This window comes from Euprymna scolopes, chromosome 17 (assembly GCF_053919585.1).
Source record: "Euprymna scolopes isolate OS-2025 chromosome 17, ASM5391958v1, whole genome shotgun sequence".
Lineage (NCBI taxonomy): Eukaryota > Metazoa > Mollusca > Cephalopoda > Sepiida > Sepiolidae > Euprymna > Euprymna scolopes.
The window spans coordinates 76,667,033-76,689,831 of record NC_136498.1 but is presented as its reverse complement, the minus strand read 5'-3'; the positions used below and the strand labels follow the sequence as shown (position 1 = coordinate 76,689,831).

The 22,799-nt window shown below is 36.4% G+C and overlaps 1 protein-coding gene across 1 annotated transcript in view; it reads left to right on the top strand.

Moving 5' to 3' along the window:
- Window positions 1-22,799, top strand: part of LOC145296807 (serine palmitoyltransferase 1-like) — a 114,338-nt gene that overhangs the window by 33,406 nt on the left and 58,133 nt on the right. Inside the window, exons 2-6 of the mRNA XM_080142891.1 lie at window positions 7,964-8,062; window positions 9,747-9,850; window positions 11,148-11,241; window positions 17,121-17,193; window positions 20,555-20,687. Coding sequence (XP_079999017.1) covers window positions 9,828-9,850; window positions 11,148-11,241; window positions 17,121-17,193; window positions 20,555-20,687 — 323 coding nt within the window. The 5' untranslated portion in view covers window positions 7,964-8,062; window positions 9,747-9,827. The remainder of the gene's footprint in view (window positions 1-7,963; window positions 8,063-9,746; window positions 9,851-11,147; window positions 11,242-17,120; window positions 17,194-20,554; window positions 20,688-22,799) is intronic.

The following is a 22,799-nucleotide window of genomic DNA, read 5'->3' as shown; positions in this document are numbered from 1 at the left end:
TTCATAATCTGGTATGCTGAAAGCGAATATCGAAGTGGCAGGCAGGAAGAAAGAAAAACGATTTTAGTCTATTTACAAAAGCTTAATTCTCATAAAATTATGTACAAAATGTTTTTACAATTCTCATTCAGATTTTGTAAGTTCTTTTCAAAGTCTCAACTCTCTTCACAGACAGCAACCGACGGATGGATGAGGTGGGGAGGGATCATGTCTCTGCTCTACTCTGATCTGAAACTCTTCTGATTAATTTTCGCACAACAGTCGTATATATAGTAAGGTCAGTGGATGGGGGTGGAAATTCTCCCCAGCCAATAGGATTTCGCCACGAAATCTCCACGAAATTCTAAGCCCCAGGTTCCTAGGTGGGCACCGTTCCCACACCTGAAATTCTCTCACCAATTTCAAGGACAGATGTCAATTCTGACACCCGACCCTGGGTTCATGTAAGGTCAGACAAGTTTCTAAGTGAAATTTCCTGTTGTCAACTTTTTAGTCATAAAAATATATTTCTCTGGTTTAAAACAATATCTATTTTGACACGAAATAAAATATATATATTTATCTTCTCTATCTTAAATCCTTGGGTTATCTGGCGTCACCCAGGAATACAAAGCTACCTCAGCATAGTTCTAACGCTCCTTAATGGGGGATTACGTTACACTCCCTTGGATATAGCTTCATTGTCAGATTCCATTAGAATAATATACAATCAATGTTACAGTATTCCAGTGACCTCCCTTGGATGTGGCTTCATTGTCAAATACCATTAGATTAATATACAATCATCGTTACAATATGCAAGGGACCTCCCTTGGGTGTAGCTTCATTGTCAACTACCATTAGATTATGCAAGTGACGTCCCTTTGATGTAGCTTCATTGTTGAATGCCATTAGATTAATATGCAATCATTGTAATATCATGCCAGTGAATCTCTTCAATGTGGTTTCATAGCTGGATATTTGTACTAGCAGAATACCCAACGTTGCCGGCAAATGAATAAGAAAGGTGGATATATGTACGAGCAAAATATCCGACATTGCCTGGGATTGGATGAGATAGGTGGGATGTTTCCTAGAAGAATACCTGGGATCGGATTAGATAGGTGGATATTTGTGATAACAGAATACCCTATATAGGAAGATGGGGCGATTATGTCGTAAAATCATGAAAAATTATTGTCCAAATAAATAACATATCTAAGAATTATGAAAAATGATGAAATGTTAGTTATTTGATTGGTGTGTTTGCAATGAAATAACTAGCCTGACAATGTCTCAAATGTATTTTTTTATAAGAGGAAGGGGATTATGTGGGTTAAATAATGAAAAATGATTATCGAAATTAGTAACATATCCAAGAATTATGAAAAAGGATAAAATGTGGGTTATTTAGTTGGTGTGTTTGTAATGAAAAAAAAAAAAACCCAGCCAGACAATGTCTCAAAGTTATTTTAGTAAGAGGAAGGGGATTATGTGGGTTAAATCATGAAAAACGATTGTCGAAATTAGCAACAGAAGTTATTTTATTTGTGTGTTTATAATGAAATAAACAGCCCAGAAAAAAGTCTGAGAGTTATTTCTTTAGTAGGACGGGGTCAATTATGTGGGTTTAATCATGAAAAATTACTGTCGAAATTAGTAACATATCCAAGAATTATGAAAAATGATGAAATGCAAGTTATTTGGTTGGTGTGTTTGTAATAAAATAACAAGCCAGATAATATCTCTAAGTTATTATTTTAGTAAGAGGAAAAGGGATTATTTGAGTAAAATCATGAAAAATGATTGTCGAAATTAGTAACATATCCAAGAATTATGAAATATAAAATGTGAGTTATTTGATTGGTGTGTTTGTAATGAAATAACCAGCCAGACAATGTCACAAAGTAATTATTTTAGCAAAAGGAAAGGATATTATGTGGGTTAAATTATAGAAAACGATTGTCAAAATTAGTAACATATCCAAGAATTATTAAAAGTGATTAAATCTAAGTTATTTGATTGGTGCGCTTATAATGAAATGAACAGCCCAGATATAGTCTTAAAGTTCATATTTTAGTAAGAGGGAGTCGATTATGTGGGTTACATCATTAAAAATGATTGTTGATATTAGTAACATATCCAAGAAAAGTGAAAAAGGATGAAATGTGTGTTTTTTTTTTTTTTTTTTTTTTTTTACAAGGTGGTCATCACTTATCAAGGCCCGGAAGCCACTCAGCGATAAGGGTTATTGCAAGTACAGTACGTTAGTGTGGAGATTTGATGAAATGTTTACTTAAGGGGGCGGTTCATTAGGAATTTGTTCACGTTGGACTTGAAGACATCCAAGTTGTAGTCAGATGGGAAGCAGGCAGACGGAACAGAGTTCCACAGGCGTGCAGTTCTAAGAAAGAAGCTTTGTTCATGGAATCTACGTTTTGATTTAGGCACAGATAAAGAGTGGGGGAAATTTTTCACTGGATTCAGCTAGATGGGTGTTTTCCATGAAAGATTGGCGAGGGGAGACCAGAGATTGGAGCTCAGACGAGCACCTGCCATGGAAATAACGATAAAACAAGGATGGGCTCGCAACGTCTCTTCTGTGGGAGAAAGGTTGCAGGGTAGAGAAAAGGGCATCCCCCACTAAGCCACGAAGTCTATTTTGTACTCTGTCAAGGCAGGATAGGCTGGTTTTAGCAGCTCCTGCCCAGATATGACAGTAGTATTCCATCCTTGGACGTACTTGGCTTTTATATAGATAGAGAATTGCATCAGTAGTGAGATATCTTCTGGAGCGGTAGAAGGATCCCACGATTTTTCCAGCTACCTTGGCAACAGACTTGATGTACGTGTTCCATTTCAGATCAGGAGTAAAGGACAAACCCAGAAGCTTGTCAAAACACGGGGCTTTTCCCAGACGAGAGCCATCCATTTCAATTGATGCCAGATGGGGATCAGAGCGTTGGTGATGTAAAGATGTTATGTGATTGGTGTGTTTGTAATGAAATTACCAGCCCAGACAATGTCTCAAATGTATTATTTTAGTAAGAGGAAGGGGAGTATGTGGGTTAACTCATGAAACATGATTGTCGAAATTAGTAACATATCCAAGAATTATGAAAAATGATGAAATGTGAGTTATTTGATTGGTGTGTTTGTAATGTAATTATCACCCCAGACAATGTCTCAAAGTTATGATTTTAGCAAGAGGAAGGAGATTGTGTCGGTTAAATCACTATAAATGATTGTCAAAATTACTAACATATCCAAGAATTATGAAAAATGATGAAATGTTAGTTATTTGATTTGTGTGTTTGTAATGAAATAGACACCCCAGACATTGTCGCATGGTTGTTATTTTAATAAGAGAGGGGCGATTATATATGTTAAATCATGAAAAATGATTGTTGAAATTAGTAACATATCCAAGAATTATGAAAAATGATAAAATGTGAGTTATTTGATTGGTGTGTTTATAATGAAATAACCAGCAAGACAATGTCTCAAAGTTATTTTTTAGCAAGAGGAGAGGGGATTATGTGAGTTAAATAATGAAAAACAATTGTCGAAATTAGTATCATATCCAAGAATTATGAAAATTTATTAAATCTAATTTATTTGATTGGTGTGTTTATAATGAAATAAACAGCCCAGATATTGTCTGAAAGTTAGTATTTTAGTAAGAGGGGTCGATTATGCGGGTTAAATCATAAACAATAATTGTCGAAATTAATAAAATATCCAAGAATTATGAAAAAGGATTAAATGTGAGTTATTTGATTGGTGTATTCGTAATGAAATAGACAGGCTCGAAGATGTATCAAAGTTGTTATTTTTGGAAGAGGGGGGATCGTGTCGGTTAAAGAGGGGGGCGATTATTTGGGTTACTTCATTAAAAATAATTGTCGAAATTAATAACATATCCAAGAATTATGAAAAATGGTCAAATGTGAGTAACTTGATAGGTGTGTTTGTCATGAAAAAAACAGCCATACAATGTCTGAAAGTTATTATTTTAGTGATAGGAGGTGGCGATAATGTGGATTAACTCATGAAAAATGATTGTCGAAATTAGTAACATATCCAAGAATTATGAAGAATGAAGTTTTAGTTATTTGATTAATGTGTTTATAATGAAATAAAGAGCCTAGTCAATGTAGCAAATTTATGATTTTAGTAAGAATTGGGTGATTATATGTGCGCACTCATAAAATTTGATTGTCGAAATTCATAACATGTCCAAGAATTATGAAATGAAAAATGATGAAATGTGAGGTATTTTATTGATGTGTTTGTAATGAAATAAACAGCCCAGAAATACCTAAAAGGTATTATTTTATTAAGATGAGAGGGATTATGTGATTGAACTCAGAAAAAATGACAGTTGAAATTAGCAACATATCCAAAAATTATGAAAAATGATTAAATGTGAGTTATTTGATTGCTATATTCGTAATGAAGTAAACAGACCAGACAATGTATGGAAGTTATTATTTTAGTAAGAGGTGATGATTATTTGGGTTACTTCATTAAAAATAATTATCGAAATTAGTAACATATCCAAGAATTATGAAAAATAATATAATGTGAGTTACTTTTTTGGTGGGTTTGTAATGAAATAACAAGCCATATAATGTCTAAAAGTTATTATTTTAGTGATAGAAGGGGTGATAATGTGGATTTACTCATGAAAAAGTGATAGTCGAAATTAGTAACATACCATAGCCTATGTATCAAAGTTTTTATTTTAGTAAGAGTGGGGACGATAATGTAAGTTAAATCATGTGACATGGTTGTTGAAATTAGTAACATATCCAAAAATTATGAGAAATCATGAAATGTGAGTTATTTGATTGATGTGTTTGTAATGAAAAACCAGCCAAGACAATGTCTCAAAGTTATTATTTCAGACAAGTGAGCGATAATGTGGGTTAAATTGTCGAAATTTGTAACAATCCAAGAATTATGGGATTCAACGAGATACGTCCACATATATACTTATATATTACCCGGAGTCACTCTGGATTCAATGAGATACATGCAAATGTATGCAAGCAGAATACACGGTCACCTGGGATGTAATGAGATAGATGCAAATATATACTAGCAGAATACTTGGCGTTGCCTTGGATTGAATTAGATTGATTGAAATATATACTAACAGAATACCTTGCTTCGCCCAGGATTTAATGAGATTAATTAAGATATATACTAGCAAAACACCCAGCGTTGCCCGGGATTGAATGAAATAGGCGAGAATATATATTAGTAAAATACCTGGCATCGCTTGGGATTTGATGAGATAAATGTGTTGTATATTACCCGTCCTTTCATATACATGCTATAAATGACCTACCCTAGTTAAGATACAATTATTTCATATGTGTAATACCCATCTTATGTAGGTAAAATATTCTTTTGCTCGAAATAGCAAATGATACATAAACATACAAAATTCCTCTCTCATAAGAATAACAATTATATTACAAAACCAAATTCAGTTTTTTCATTGTTTATATGGTCCCGAGCAACGCCGGGTAGCCCCGCTAGTCTATATATATAAAAGCGAAAATGTGTTTGTTTGTATGTATGTATGTATGTATGTGTGTTTGTATGTCTCGCAAAATCTTTCCACACAGGTCACGGATTTTCGCCAGATCGGTATCATTTTAAACTTCCAACCTTCGCCCGACAAATATTGAAAAATTGACCAAAAACGTTAATTTTTTCACCCTGAAATCATCACTTTTCTACGGGGTGGTGGGGGGTGGGGTTCAGTAAAAACCGTCCTATCATGAGGAATTCGCTTCTACGCATGCATCATACAACGTCGTAACTTTAAATATTTGAAAAAGCGACACAATTTCGCCGATGTCATCTTAGCTCAGTTGCTTAGAGCGTGGCCTCATTATCTAAACGTTTTGGGTTCGAATCGTGGTGTGAGATGTCTTTTTTTTGTCGATTTTTTTTTTTAATTTTAATATTGAAGTAGGGTTATTTAAGCCAGTTTTCACGTATTTTTCATATTTTTTAACGTTCGTTTTTCTCTTTTAGGCTTTCATTAACACCCTCCATCCCAGTCCGACCACACATACCCAAAAACACTGTGTTAAACCTGTGTTTTTTTTGTTTTTATTTTTCAGATTTTTTAAAGAAGTTTTAACGTTCGTTTTTCTGTTTTCTTTTTTTGTTTTTCCCATTTTTACATTTAACATCGTTCGTTTGCCTTATGTTAGTTTTTTTTACTTCGCTTATTCTTATGTTTTCATTAACACCCCCCACTCCCGCCCGAGCACACACACCTACAAACACCCGGGCAACGCCAGGTACCTCTCGCTAGTCTATATATATAAAAAGCAAATGCAGCACACGCATTTTTGTATGTCTTTTTTCGCCGACGGTTCCGGGGGCGGGGTTACTATCGCTTAGAAGTGTTTATATACCCCCTAGATAATAATATCTACGATTTGGGAACGCGGGTCGTGTCTAGATTTATTTACGTCAATTTTTACAAAATTCTTGCTATTTCAGCCCGTCTTGCATTCGTTCAGCTTTTTTGTATAAAACCGAAACTAATTCAAAGCTAAGAATTGTTCCCAGCAATCGCACCGGGGTAATGTCCAGTAGCAATCAGCTTTGATCAATGTGGGGGCAAACTCCTTATATCAGACAATTGCTATTCAATCTGGATAATCCCCTTTTTATGGGGAGCTGGTTTCCCTCCCCCCCCAACATCTTGGGGAAACAACCAGCCAAAGTTGGGTAAAAAAACACACAGTAAAAAGTTAATTTTTTTTTTTTTTTTTTTGCGCTCGCACAGGTACTCGCTGTTATTTTCATCTTTTTAGGGAGTGGTTAATTAATTTTTTTTGTTTGAAACATTTTTTTAGGGCTCCATTGCTCAATACCCTTACCATAAAACCTCTCAACACCCAGGCAATGCCGGGTACCCCCTCTAGATTAATATATGAGGTAAATTTTAAATGAGTCATCAAAGTTCTTTTAAGAGTTCTGTTAAAGGGAGATAATACTGGAAGTTTATCATAGCAAATGCTACTTGTTTAAAGTTAAAATTCTGAAAGTATAAAGATATTAATTTTAAATATCTGTATGCATTAAATTTTTGTGTTTTGTGTACTAACCCAGGAAACAACAACAAATACGACTTTACAACAACAACAATGTCATATCCAAACACTAGCGACGACAACAACTCCTTCCTCTAAATCCTGCCTGACCATCAGGGAGTGGCAATATAGTAGTGTCAGAGCTACATAGCAAACAGGGTTCTGGAGGAGGAGTTTGTATCAAGATCTGTCTTCCTTGTTTTTTGTTGTTTTTTTTTATTATCATTTTGTTGTAGTTGGGGATGCCAGATATTTATCCAGATCGCAGACATCCCCACCAAGAGATCTTTTTAAGATTCTAACTGCTTCAAGTTCAATTGCTTGTATTTCTCTTGCACTTAGTTCAACAGGTATATTTGCTAGGTAGTTTAATTACTAGAATGGAGGGAGATCTTCCTAGGATTCCAGTTTCTTTTCATTTTTCATTTGTACATAAGACATTGTTATTTTGTTCTTTTCCTTCTCAGTTCTGTCTAACCCAACATCTTTGGGGACACTATGTCTACGTTTGTGGTAAGCAAAGGTTTTGCAGGCATGAAACTAAAAAGCAATAAGTGTAAATAAGTGTAACTTTTGTGCTGTTCCATTTATGTGTTCTCGACCAAACCATGACCGCTGAGCCTTCTCCTTCTCAGTGTCAGTGACAAAAACTCTGCAGGTTTAAGAAAGCTGCAAAAAAGACCCTGGCAGATGAGTGAAACAAAAGGAACAGTTTTCGGTCGACACTGGTTCGACCTTGACCTTTGCACATGCATATGGCATTCTGTAATTAATATGATTTCATGTAAAACATTATTTTTTTTGTCTTTGTTTTGCTTTTTAATGTTGACTATTTGTTTTTATCTCTTTTCTCACAGACGTGTGTCCAACGAATCTTCTTTGAATCATTTCTCATCTTGTTAATCCTTTTCCTGCTGTTCAACAAAAGATGCAAAAGGATTATTCTCACGGAAAAGGTAACCAGAAGTTAATCAACGTTTGTTCCTCTAAGGATTTTTTCTTATTTATTTTAATCAGATTGTGTAAGAAAAAAATGTTAGAATCCTTCCTACCAACTCTGCAATTTGAATAAATTCTTCTTGACTGTAACTATAATTCTTTTGTCTGTCAAAAACTCAATGCTTGTTTGCTCAAATTTATCCTTCTTATAACCACCACTCCCCATATATGCAAACTAATGCCATATGTATATAAAAGAGCCATCTACAAGGCGAAACAATAAAATTGTCACCCTAGAAAAGATGACATGATTCCATTTCCATTTGATCAAAACCAGTTTTCTTTTTTGTTGCAGACCATTTACTAGTTGGCCAGTTGTGTACAAATCCCAAAAGCAATAGCAGTCTTCTATGAAAATGACACAATGTTAAACAAGTGAGATCGAAAATGTGCCACTGTATAACTCATACTCTCTACTAAGTTATGACAATAGGACCATTGCCAACACCCTCAGAATGCACCGCTGGATTGCCACGAATAACAGGAGTGCCCAGGCTGATGAAAACAAAGTTTCTGGCCACAGTTATGGTCTTTGGTGTGGTTTCAAGTGAGAGCCACATCATGCCACCTCACATCTTCAAAGTTGGTTTAAAAGTCAACACTAAAGTGTACCCGGATGTATTGAAGAGTGTGGTGATCCCCTGGTGCAATCAGGTGGCCACTGGCAGATACTGGGTGTGGTAACAGGACTCTGCGCCAGCCCACAAGTCCAAAGAGACCCAGGCTTGGCTTCAGAAAGAGTGCTATGACTTTGTACCCTTCTCTCACTGCCCCCCCCCCCCCCCGTCCTCCTGCCTTGACCTGACTGTCCTGAACCCGCTGAACTACTTTGTTTGGTCATACATCAAGAACATTACCAACATGATCTCCCACAACCCCAAAGCCAGCCTGATCGCCATCCGCTGAATATTTACTGAGCTCCTACCACTGGCACTTGTGAAAAAGGCATGCTCCCAGTATCGAGGCAGTGATTGAGGCTGAAAGTGGCTACTACTGCATAATCAAATTACCTGAATCTCTCAGTGACCCCCACCCTCCCCTGACCTGAAACCACTGGGCTACTTCATTATTTGGTCATACGTCGCGAACATCACATGATCTCCCACAACACTAAAGCCAGCCTGATCGCCGCCATCTACTGAGTATTCATCGAGCTCCTGCCGGCGCTTGTGGAAAAGGCATACTCCCAGTTCCGGACCCGTATCGAAGAGGTGATTGAGGCTGAAGGTGGCTACATTGAATAGATATCAGCTCTACTACATAATCAAGTTATCTGAATTGATTTTTTTCACTAAAAGTTTTAAAATAAAGCTGAAGTGTTGTTTGTTTTTAGGGCGAGAACTTTATTGTTCCACCCTGTACAAATGAAAGTTTGTTTTTTCCCTTGATCCCATCATCTGACAGGATCGACAGGATGTAAGTCATGGTTTTCATTACCTTCACTACAGACAAAATACAGGACCGGAAATCATAAAAATTGCTCAGTCATCTCATAAGATGAATAGCAATAACATATTGAATTTTTCAGAGTCTACGAAAATTTTAAATGCCTGTACAAAAAAAAAGTCTGGAAACTTATTGAAGGCAATTGTGACCAATTGCAAACTTGGTTAATTATTTCCATCATTTTTTTTTTATTAGGAAAAAAATGATTTGGTAAATGATTATGATCCTGAACCGTTAGTGCCGCCGATCAGTGATGACCACCCGTTGCTAGTTCGCATGAATAAAACTGCTGCCTCATTGTAAGTTGATGACCTTTTACATTTTTCTCATCTGTTATTAATTTATTTATGTAAATCAAAATTGTGTAGTTATGAATGATCCAAATGATCTATCATTTTTCTCTAGCTCTCTTGAAAACAAGCCCAGTCTAATAATAATCCCCGCAAGCATTTATTTTTCAAAAATCAGAATTGTATAATTGTGGATGACCCATATTTTAAGAAAATAAAAAAGATGATAAAATAGCAAATAAAGTAAGTCATGCCATACTTTCAATAGTAAACGGATCTATAAAAAATCTCCCCTGCATAGCAGCCTAGTCTAGAAAAATCTCTAAAAGAGATTTTCTTAACATTTCTACTATCATGCCTTTCGTAGGATTTTCTCCTTCTCTCCATATTCTATTCTATCTGCAGAGTTTGTTTCAATAAGCAGCAGAAACAAACGATTGGATAAAAATATTAATGTAGACATTGTTTTTCAGCCAATCAGAAGCACAGAAAATATACATCTCTGCAATATTTAAAAAAAGAAACACTGCCATATTTAGTTGCGACTATTAGGAGCTGATTAAATCTATATATGAACAAAAGGACATAAAATAAATTGGTCAATCTGCCTAAAAACTTCAATGTACATCACCTCATCATAGCCTACAGCCAGTGATTTGGATTATTTCAATTATTACTACAGTTCACATGCAAGACACTTCTGCTATTATACATTTATTTTGTTTTTAAGAACTTGCATAAGATTCTAACTTCCAATTGACTTTTATTTTTGGTTATTATTTCAAATTGCTATTTGTAGTTAATAAAACTGAATATATTTTTGTGTGGATTGCTTTTTCATTCTTTATGATACTTGCTTTTCTCTCTACACATCTATAAATTAAATTACTTCCCAGCTTTTAAATAACATCTAAAATATTTTTAATCTTTTTATTGAATACAAAAAAGTGGCATTATAGTCATCTACACACATTGACAACTGCGTTTTATGCAATAGATGGATAAAGTAAAAATATTTGCATCTCGTAACAAATGTTATGTTTCTCATCTTGTGTGTTATTTTTACAACGTTTCGTCCGATATAACCTCAAACCCTCTTCAGGTATTTTGTTAAACTCTGCATGCAGTGTCAAACAGAACCCTTTATTTAATCCATGTTCTGTTCAAAATTCTGTACAGATTCCCGAGTTTGACAAGATACACCTGAAACGGTGTTAAAATAACACTCAAGATGAGAACAGTAGTCTCAATAATACATATAATACAAATAACAAATCTTGTTCTGCTTTTATATATATCTATATAGGAAAGTTGGCAAACATATCATGATCAAGGGACAGGAATGTCTGAATATGGCCACGTGGAATTTCCTTGGCTTGATAGGAAACAAATCAATCGAGGTAAGATATTTTGAATGAAACACAATTTAAAATTGATAATTTAGTGAAATAACTTAAATATGGTTCAAGGTAAATAACTCTTAATATATTGAACCAATGTAAATATTAAAAAACTAAAATAACTTTTAGCATCTCATTTTGAGGTGCTTTATTCTAGATCCTAGATCTGCAAATATCAATAACCATATGCGCTTCTGATCTAATTAGTATCTATTCTCTCTCTGTTCTTTTCTCAATGAATTTCTATAAAAGTAATATCATCCTCCAACTGTCAACTTTAACTTTCTGGAGTCGTTGAAGCATTGCATTTTTTCATGCAGCATATCTTGGACAAGAATTGCCTGGTGGTGCCCATTCCTCTCCAGGCTTCAGAGCACATACAGCACCTGGTATGACCAAATGTCATCCATTTTAGTACTGACCAGGCTCGATGTCGCTTAACTCTGATGATCTAACGGGAATCTGTTTGTCAATGAGATTATGCTGATTATAGAGCTTGTAAAATAAGAATTGGTTCAGTTGGGTTGGTGGCTAATGAAAACAGTGCCTGTTTTCACTAAACCACAACTCCTAAGGTCCCGTAACTATAGAGGCATGCAGTTGTATTCTGACAATAACGTCTCATGAATCATTCGAACTAGCCTAACCAAACAAATGATATATAGTGATATATTAATTACTTGATCTGGTTCGGAAAATTAACCTGAAAACAAACTGCAGTTAATCTGATGTATAGTTAATAAGGTGACACTGAGCTGTTTTGTTTAAACTAAATTCAACAATGAAAGCCCAGCAAATTGTCATGAAAGATGCATTACAGCTGTTGACCATACAGACACAAAGGTCCCATCAATAAAGTAAGAATAGCAGGTCTTAGATTATTATGATGCCAGACACGACCCCTCCCTCCCACTCTGAACAGCTCCACTTTACATTTTAAAGTGGCATATACCTCATTTACATAGCAATCAGGCTGACGTCACTCCAGCTATCCAAACAACACAGCTCTACTCATGTATGCTAATTGGTTATTTAATTTTTTTGAATGTCTGCCTTTTCTTTTTCTATTCATTTAACATAACTTTTTTCCCTGTTTAGGGGTCATGCAGTTTCTGATATTATGCGAAATTCTAATTGATGTCATTGGCTCTCGTCTAAAAGAGGCTCTCTGTTTTGACAAACGTCTGTGTTTGACCTTCACTCCTGACTTAAAATGAAAGGCTTACATCAAATCTGTCGCCAGAAAAATGGTTGCATCATTTTACTGCCCCAGAAGGTATCTAACTCCCAATGCAATCCTCTACCTGTATAAGAGCCAGATACATCTTAAAATGAAACACTGTTATCATGTCTGCATGGGAGCTGCTTAAAGCACCTTATCATGCCTTGACAAAGTTCAAAACCGGTTTCAAAACCAAGTAGGTGATACCCTTTTTTTCCCCTGAAAACTTTTTCCTACAGAAGAGATATTGCGAGCCTGTCTCTACGCCATCATTATTTTGATGGCAAGTACTTATCTGAGCTTCAATCTACAGTTCCCCCCTTGCCAAACTTTCACAAAAGACACTCATCTAGCCACAACAATTTCCCCCACTCTTTATCTGTACCTAAATCTAAACACAAATTCCATGAATAAAGCTTCTTTCCAGAACTACACACCTATGGAACTCTGTTCTGTTGGCACTTCAAATGACCAAGTTCTCTCTGATTCTCTCTCGTCTGATCTTGAGTGCATGGTATAATAGGGAAAAAGGTGGCTGGTTAATTTTAATGCATCTAAAACCAAGCTTCTATCTTTACATCATCAATGATCTGATCCCCATCTGGCATCAATTGAACTGAATGGCTCTCGTCTTGGGGTGGCTCCATGTTTTACAAGTTTCTTGGTTTGACCTTTACTCCTGATCTGAAATGGAACGCATACATCAAATCTGTTGCCAAGACTGCTGGAAAAATGGTAGGATCATTCTACCGCTCCAGTAGATATCTCACTGCTGATGCAATTCTCTACCTATATAAAAGCCAAGTACGTCCAAGGATGGAGTACTGCTGCCACATCTGGGAAAACCGTATCCTGTCTTCACAGATTTCAAAATAGACTTTGTAACCTAGTGGATATGCCCTTTTCTCTTCCCTGCAAATTCTGTCCCACAGAAGAGATATTGCGAGCCTAAGTCTGTTTTATCATTATTTTCATGGCAAATGCTCATCTGAGCTCCAATTTATGGTCTCCCCCTTATCAAACTTTCATGAAAAAAACTTGTCTAGTTGAAACCAATATCAATAATTTCCCTCACTCTTTATCTGTGCCTAAACCTAAATGTAGATTCTATGAACAAAGCTTCTAAAATAACCTATATCTTGATTTCAGAAGGAGTACTACGACTTTGTACCCTTCTCTCACTGCCCCAACTCTCCCCTGACCTACTGAACTACTTCATTTGGTCATACGTCGCAAACATCACCAACATGACCTCCCACAACACTAAAGCCAGCCTGATCGCCGCCATCTACTGAGCATTTGTCGAGCTCCTGCCGGAATTTGTGGAAAAGGCATACACCCAGTTCCGGACCCGTATCGAGGAGGTGATTGAGGCTGAAGACGGCTACATTGAATATATGTCAGCTCTACTACATAATCAAGTTATCTGAATTGATTTTTATCAATAAAAGTTTTAAAATAAAGCTTTAATGTTGTTTTCTTTAGGGTGACAACTTTATCGTCCCACCCTGTATATTGTCCAGATTTAATCTTCCTCTATGGTCATCAGAAGACTCACATTAGATATGTCATTCTCATATAATTTCTTACATATTTACCGATTCATGTGATTTTCAATTTTGAAATTCTTTGAAAGTAAACAGTATTACTTAATCTGAAATATCAGGGAAGAGATTATTTTCATTGAAAGATTATGTTATAGTCAGTTAACATATTTCCTAATTTTCTGAGGAGTGCAGCTAGTTTGAAATTTTGTTATTTTGATTTAAATAATTTCATTTGTTATTTTGATTTCAATAATTTCATTTGTTATTTTGATTTCAATAATTTCATTTGTTATTTTGATTTAATTAATTTCATTTGTTATTTTGATTTCGATAATTTCATTTGTTATTTTGATTTCGATAATTTTATTTGTTATTTTGATTTCAATAATTTCATTTGTTATTTTGATTTCAATAATTTCATTTGTTATTTTGATTTCAATAATTTCATTTGTTATTTTGATTTCAATAATTTCATTTGTTATTTTGATTTCAATAATTTCATTTGTTATTTTGATTTCTATAATTTCATTTGTTATTTTGATTTCAATAATTTTATTTTTATATTTTCATAAACATATATTTATTATATAAATTCAAATAAAACTTTTAGTTTTAAAATTTCATGTATTTCTTAGAAGATTTCAAATGAAATAAAAAGTTTTATTTCTTAAATTTTGTTATTAAAAGTGCAAATAAAGACTAATCCGTATAATTTTTTTATTTATTGTATACTTCTTGTATGTTACTAGCCTGGGTGCCCGACGTTGTCCAGGAGGTGTGTGTTAACCAAAAAAAAAAAAAAAAAAGTGGTAGTAGCCAGGCTGCGAAGGAGGAAAAGAACATAAAAAAAAAAAAATGTGACGTCTTTGCCGCTGCATCCATCGCCAAACCGGAAGTGGCGAAGGTTTAAATTCAGGCTAGTCAATTGAAAAGAAGGGACGAAAATATCGGCAAAAAAAAGCGACTCATCCTTGTAGAAAAGTGCTTAGTTGAGGGTTAAGGAATTAATGCTTTTAGCCAATTTTTCTATATTTGTTGTCTGAAAGGGCGAGCTTCAAAATGATACCAATCTCGTGAAAATCCGTCATCTCTGTCAAAAGTTTTAGGCAGACATACATACATACATACATACATACATACATTTAAACAGACAGGTGAGATTTATATAATAGACTAGCGGGGGTACCCGGCGTTGCCCGGGTGTTTGTAGGTGTGTGTGGTGTTAAATAAAAAAGAAACCGGGGGAGGGGGGGGGGAGGGATTAGGATCGAACCCGAAGCCCTGAGGCGGAGTTTGAAAATAAAATCGGCCAGCCAGAATGAGTTAGTGAAAGATGTTTGAATTTATTTAAGTAAGAACCAAATTGACAGGTGCGTGCCCGGAAGTCGTCGAGCGTTATGACGATGTAGGTTTGTTTGTTATAAGCGAAGTAAAAAAAGAAAACAACGTTAACACTTAAGTGGTGGAAAAAACACAAAAAAGAACTAATGTAAGGCAAACAAACGATCAAAACAGAAAAATGAACACGTGAAAAATGGCTTAAATAAGCCTGTTTTGATATTAAAATTTAAAAAACCGGTGGGTACCCGGGTGTTTTTGGGTGTGTGGTCGGGGGTGGATAAGCGAATTAAAAAAAAACCCAGAAAACGAACGTTACGTGAAAAATGTCTAAAATAACACTGGTTCAATATTTAAATTTTAAAAATCGAAAAAAAAAAAGAAGATATCTCACACCACGATTCGAACCCAAAATGTTTAGATAATGAACCAACGCGCTAACTGACTGACCTAACACAACGTACATGAAATTTGTTCAGGTTTTCAACTATTTAAAGAAAATCAGGTCATGACGTCATCTCGCGCATGCGTAGAACCGCTCGTCGTCACGAGAAGATCGTTTTTGTTGACCCCCCTCCCCCATCAAAAATTGTCGATTTCAGGGTGAAAAAATGAACATTTTTGGCCAATTTTTCGATATTTTTCGAGCGAAGGATGGAGCTTCGATATGATACCAAGTTTGTGAATTTTCGTCATGTCTGTCGAAAGTTTTTAGCAGACACACAAACATACACACATTCATACATAATACATTTTCGCTTTTGTATATATAGATTTAAATTAATCACTTCACAATAGAAATACAGAAGAACAATAAAAGTGAAGTATGTATGTATGTATGTATGTCTTACAAAAACTTGAGACGGAGGTGATGGATCCTGACAAGATCAGTATTATTTTTAAGCTCAACGTCTCGGACGCCAAATATAAAAAAGTTGGCCCAAAATATTAATTCCTCCACCCTAAACTCTGCCATTTTGTACAAGGAGGGGTCGATTTTTTTCACTGACATTTTAGCAAGTCATCATCACTGTTGTATTGACTTCAGTTAATTTCAACGTTTTTTTGACTTCCGGTTGCGTCATGGAGACATCGGCTAAGACGTCAGATTTTCTTTCACTTGCTTTTCCGCCTTCACGTCACGGGTTTAGCCTGCCTAATACCACCTTTTTTTTTAAACACCTCTCTTCACCCTGGCTGTTGTTTTGACTTCCACCCCACGCTACTACCATTTTTTTTAACACTTTTCTTCACATTCACGGGTTTGAGCCTGCTTGCCTAATACCACTTTTTTTTTTTAACACCCAGGATAGTTAATACTGAAAGTAAAGTATATTTGTAAATAATAAACAAAATAAATTAAATAGATGTTTAAATAAAAGAAAATGAATGTTTACTTAACATAGTTAAAAAAATATGAAGTAAAACAAATTGTAATATAGCGAGTGTTTTCAAATTGCCAACACCATTTACTTTTAACAAGTTTAAAAACTGGAAATTGCTTGTATCCATTAAAATGATCACCCGTTTCTTTATTTTTCATTTGATTCAATTAATAAGTTAATGGTCAAAAAATAAATCTAGTTGATGCGAGAAAGTTTTCTGAATATACAAAAATGTCAAATATTTGTCAAATAAATTATAAAACATGTATTGGTTTTAAATTTGGTAATATTAATCTAATTAATATTTAATTAATATTATCAATAATTGGATCAAATATTATTTGTGCGTTATTTAAAATTACAAATATCACATGCATGTTCTTTCAGACAGCAGCCATAAAAGCGTTGAAATATTGGGGTGTCGGCGCATGTAGTCCTCGTGGGTTTTATGGCACATTTGGTAAGTGTACAAATTGTTTATTATCATTACTTCATTCAATATTCGAAATATGAAAAAAAAATTTTTGTGGTCAAATTCTCATCTTCATCAATGCTGATGTTTGTGACGTTTCGGAATTTTTTGAGATGAGGATTGATTATTTGTATTATTTGGATTCATCGGACTACTGTTTTCATATTGAGTGTGATTTTCACAACGTTTCAATTGATGTAATCTTCAACCTTCTTCAGATGTATCTTGTCAAACTTGGGAATGTTTCTGTCAAACTTGGGAATAAGGGCAGAATTTTGAACGGAACCCTTTATTTACATCATGGGGGTACCATGCTCTTGTTCCATCAGCCACAACTGGATAGAGGTCCTAAGTAATTCGCAATTGTATTTTTCAAACAGAGAATTGAACCTTCAATAATCAGGTGAATATCACTTTTACAATTGAGTTCAAGTACTTTAACCACTGTGCTACAGGTCCTTGCTGATGTTTGTGTTTCAACTGATGTGTCCTATGACCTTCTTCAGGCGTATAACTCATTTATTTAATTGCTAATGTGGTCATCATTTTTTCTATATTCTGTTAGTATATGACATCCAGCCCTGTCTTCTTTCTTTCTTTCTTATCCAGTTGTAAACAGGTTTCTATGCTGAGCATGAGTCTGCCTTTTGGCAATTTAGTTCAATCACTTCGAACAGCCATAGTTTGAAGAAAAAAAAATTTTATGTCTGGATACTGTTCCTAACACCAACCTTTCCAAAGAGATGAGTATTTTGTCAGGACACCATCACCACTAACAGTTCTATGACTCACTACCTCACTTTTGTTAGACGCTACAGAAACTACTGCTACCCATGGAAATAACAGGATTGTTAACCTAGGTTTACTCCTCTAGATCCACCATAATCTACCCATGCCTATGTATATTAATAGGGATGACCTCTTGAAGGGTGTGATTCTTCACCACGTATGAATGGTAATTCACAATGGAGAGGCTGTTGCAAGTGCAAAATGGACTATTTTATGCATTACAGTATGCTGGGTGTGTTAAGGCTAGTTGAAGACACCATAGAAGAGACCATCTTGGACAGATAATACTCCTTTGCATAAACCCTCAATCCTAATATGTTATATTCAGCACTAGGAAAGAGTTCAATAACTGGCTTCTCAGGTGATGCAGATTAGTGTTAAGAGGTCATTGTACCACCACACAACGCTTGGATTCAATGCTAGTTGTTAAGCAAATCAGACTTCTGCATAGAGGTCATGAAGATTATGCCTCAGAATTGTTCAGTCGGCATGAAGTCCCTATTAATTACAACTGTTTGCTAATTTACAGGTTTTTACTCCCAACACTGAGGATGAGAAGGCTCAGCGGTTGCATGGTTTGGCCAAGAACACAGAAAGAAATGGTGCCGAAGAAATGTTGTAACTCTCATTCCATTGATCTGCAGTTCCATGCGCTATGCATCTTTGCTTATCACAAGCAGAGACATAGATGATCATAAGATGACAGATCCCGATACAGACTCCTCCTGGATTTTTTACCAGAACTCTGTTAGTTGGGTAGCTCTGACAATACCACATTGACATACTTGGCACCATGGTCAGGAAAGATATAGAGGGGGAGTTGCTGTTGTTGTTGCTAGTGCTTGAATATGATGTTGTTATAAACTTTTTTTTGTAACTGTTTCATGGGTTAGCACACAAGAATCAAAAAGAGAATGTCTAAACAAAAAAAAAGCCTGGACTGGATTCTCAGCGACACTCTCTGCACTAACCACATTCAATCCGATTCTCGACTCTCCTCAAACATCTTAACTCCTGGCCTTATATTATCACATTCATGCAAATTAATGCGCGATTGAACCTGATGATTTGTCGCCTTCTCATCTTCCATCGCTCGGGTTTCGAGTTCGCACATGCAGCCCACTTCCGTGACTGCAGTCACACTACAATTTCCACTACACGCCCCTCTGATCTCATGATCATAAACTGGGTAGGAATGTAGTATTCATCTCCGCTAGACATAGCTAGCGCTCAACTCTCCGCTAGACACAGCTAGCGCTCAACACTCTGCTAGACACAGCTAGTGCTCAACACTCTGCTAGACACTGCTAGCGCTCAACACTCCACTAGACACAACTAGCGCTCAACACTCTGCTAGACACAGCTAGTGCTCAACACTCCGCTAGACACACCTAGTGCACAACACTCCGCTAGACACAACTAGCGCTCAACACTCCGCTAGACACAGCTAGCGCTCACTATTCCACTAGACACAGCTAGCGCTCACTACTCCGCTAGACACAGCTAGCGCTCAACACTCCGCTAGACACAGCTAGTGCTCAACACTCCGCTAGACACAGCTAGTGCTCATTACTCCACTAGACACAACTAGCGCTCACTACTCCGCTAGACACAGCTAGTGCTCAACACTCCGCTAGACACAGCTAGCGCTCACTACTCCGCTAGACACAGCTAGCGCTCACTACTCCGCTAGGCAGATACTAGCTCATATCATCACAGATACTACTTGGCTCATATCATCAGAAGAAATGAAATGCAATTAGCAAAATGTTCAGCTATGAATCAACAAATATTTTGCTTTTCGGCACATATATTGAAAATGTTATTTAAAAGTTATTTAAATGGTGCTTAAAAGTAATAGAAAAAGGATATCATACAACCTAGGGAGTCCACTATCAGAATGAGTTCAATAGTTTCTGGGATATTATTGCCAGGTCACTTATCTCATATATATATGTTTTATTTGTTTCATTTTTTTATTATTATATAGTATATAACATATATTTGCTCCGTAATAGTATTGAGCACTCTCTTCAGGTTTTTACTAATTACCAGTTTTACCATATATATATGGTTCTTTATTATATAGTGCATGCTTCATTGAAGAGCAGAGACAACTCTTGTTTGCTTCTCTTACAATCCATTTTTTTTTTTGACGGACTAGTTTCCGAACATTCTGTTCGAGTATAAAAAGAAATTTGCTGTATTTGCAAACGTTTTCAACCTCCATAAGTCGTCCTCAGGCGAGTAATGAAAAAAATTTAAAATAAAGTAATGAATTGAATGGAAAGATGACTAAAATTGTTTAAAATACTGAAAAGCATTTAAGTGTGCCTTCCACTTCGTATTGAGCTTGATTAATGGTTGTTTTTTTTAATACGGATTAATACATTAATATGGATTTTATTTTTTATTTTTATAGTGGTTGAATTTTCAAAATATAATATTAAATATTTCAATAGTAAAAAAATTTTTAAATTTAAAGTATTAAAAATATGAAAATGGAAAAAAAAATCTGCTCATTGCAAACAAACTTTCTAAACTTTCTTTTTTCTTTCAGAAATTCATCTTGAATGTGAAGAAAGATTTGAGAAATTCATGAATACAGATATGGCTGTCCTGTATTCACATGGATCACCCACTGTCTCAAGTACAATTGCTTCATATTCAAAACGATGTGATGTAATATTTTGGTAAGCATACCATTGCAGCACAGGGTGGAGCAGATTCTAGTGTAATTGCAAGAATATAAAGTGAATGGAGTAAGCTCAGGAAAATTCAGCCATTACTGACCAACAAAATGTTACTACTGTCGACCGGAAGAAGTTTCTTTCAGGCATATGTGCATAGTGTAATGATGCAGGGAAGTGAAACCTGACCAGTGAAGGTTGAGGATATATGCATATATGGAGAGAAATGATATGAGAATGATATGATGAATGTCTAATGCAACTCTTAAAGACATACTTAGTTCTGATAGGAAGATTAAATCTGAACAATATAAAACGGTAGACTTTGATAGTATGGCCATGTTGACAGAATGGATGAGAGTTCTTGGGTTAATAGGTGTAGAAAAGTTGAGGGAAAAGTCATGTTCACAGAGTAAGACTTAAAAAAAAAAATTGACCTGAGAGAAAAAGGCATAAATGAAGATCTCCAGTTCACTCTCTTAATATTAGCAGTCACTCCAATGTCTGGTCAAGAGTATTTACTATCTATTTTTTCAAGAGTGTAGAGAATAGGAACGACCATTAAGACGGGACACACAAAAGAGTGACACCGTCGTCTGATTAGTAGTATATATAGAGCACGCGCGCACCGGAGGAAGAACGACGACTACGACGATAGTCGACTCGGAAACCTTACATGGCGCTACGAACAGGATTTATTTTTCAACATAATTTCTTTTGCACGATTTTTGGAGTATAATGGCGTCAGGACAACACGAGGACGGCCAATACATGCAGTTGATTCAACAAATAATAAATCTGCAAAGAGAAAACAATGAGCTTCGTGGAGGGAGTGCCTCAAGTCGGTCTAACACCAAGAAACCAGACCGGCTACGTATCGAACATGGATTCACCGACGTGGACTGGGCGCTTTTCATTGACTCGTGGGCCCGATACAAACAAATGTGCGGCCTTACCGACCCCGTGGAAATCCGCAATGAACTAAGGACAGCTTGCTCAAATGAGGTAAATAAACTTTTATTTGACTTAGTTGGGCCTGAAACCCTCAATTCTGTCACAGAGAAACAACTCTTAAGGCATATACAGTTCATTGCGGTGAGAGGTCTACACCCGGAGGTGCATAGACATAAATTTCATAACATCAGACAACAGACGGGGGAGGGACCCGCACAGTTCTTGGCAAAGCTTCGGTCCCAGGCACGGTTTTGCAATTTCACGGTTCTGTGCCCCAACGAGAACTGCCGGCAAGCCGTAAACTATTCGGAGGACATGGTAGCTGGCCAACTCGTAGCCGGTCTGGCAAATGCGGAGTACCAGTGTAAATTGCTGGCCGAAGCAAATATTCTAACCACTGTGGAGCAGAAGCTTCACAGGCTGGTTAGTTTAGAAACTACAGAGACGTCTGCTCCTCAGTTGCAACGAGGCTCAGAGGGACACTCGACTTTTGGCCTACTAACAACCGAGAAAAAACCATCTCGGAAGGAGCAGCCGCTCAAAACCCCTCAGAATAGTCCTTGTGAAGGGTGTGGGAGGACCTCACACCCCAGTGGGTTAAAAGGGCGGAAGAACTGCCCGGCGAGGGGGCTAAAATGTTTTAATTGTGGCGTCACAGGCCACTTACAAAGAGTGTGCCGGAAACAGGAGAGGTCGACGGCGGAGTCAACAAACGATGCCACACGTCAATCGAATATTTTCGGCAGCAGAATGGAGGGGGCACCGGCATGTTACAATCAAAAAGGTAGAATAGCAGCAGTGCCACACCTTGCATGGAGCAGTGGTGGGTTCAGGAGAAGTCCCCCTGAGCCACCACCCTCATTAATGGTCGATGTGTCCCTGATACCAGAGTCCCAGGCTAAATTCGGGTGCGCTTTGGATAAGGGAGTAAGCCGTCGAAAACACCGCATCCAGGCCATTGCAGATACCGATGCCCAGACGTGTTCGAGTGGCCCAGAAATATTGAAAATATTAGGGTGCACCAGCAGGATCCTGATACCTACCACCCACAGGATACGGGGAATCACAGACGAACCCCTAGATATCAAGGGGGTGGTCCTGACTCAGATTAAGCTCGGTCAGAAGGAAACGCGACAAGTGGTCTACGTTTCAGAAAACACG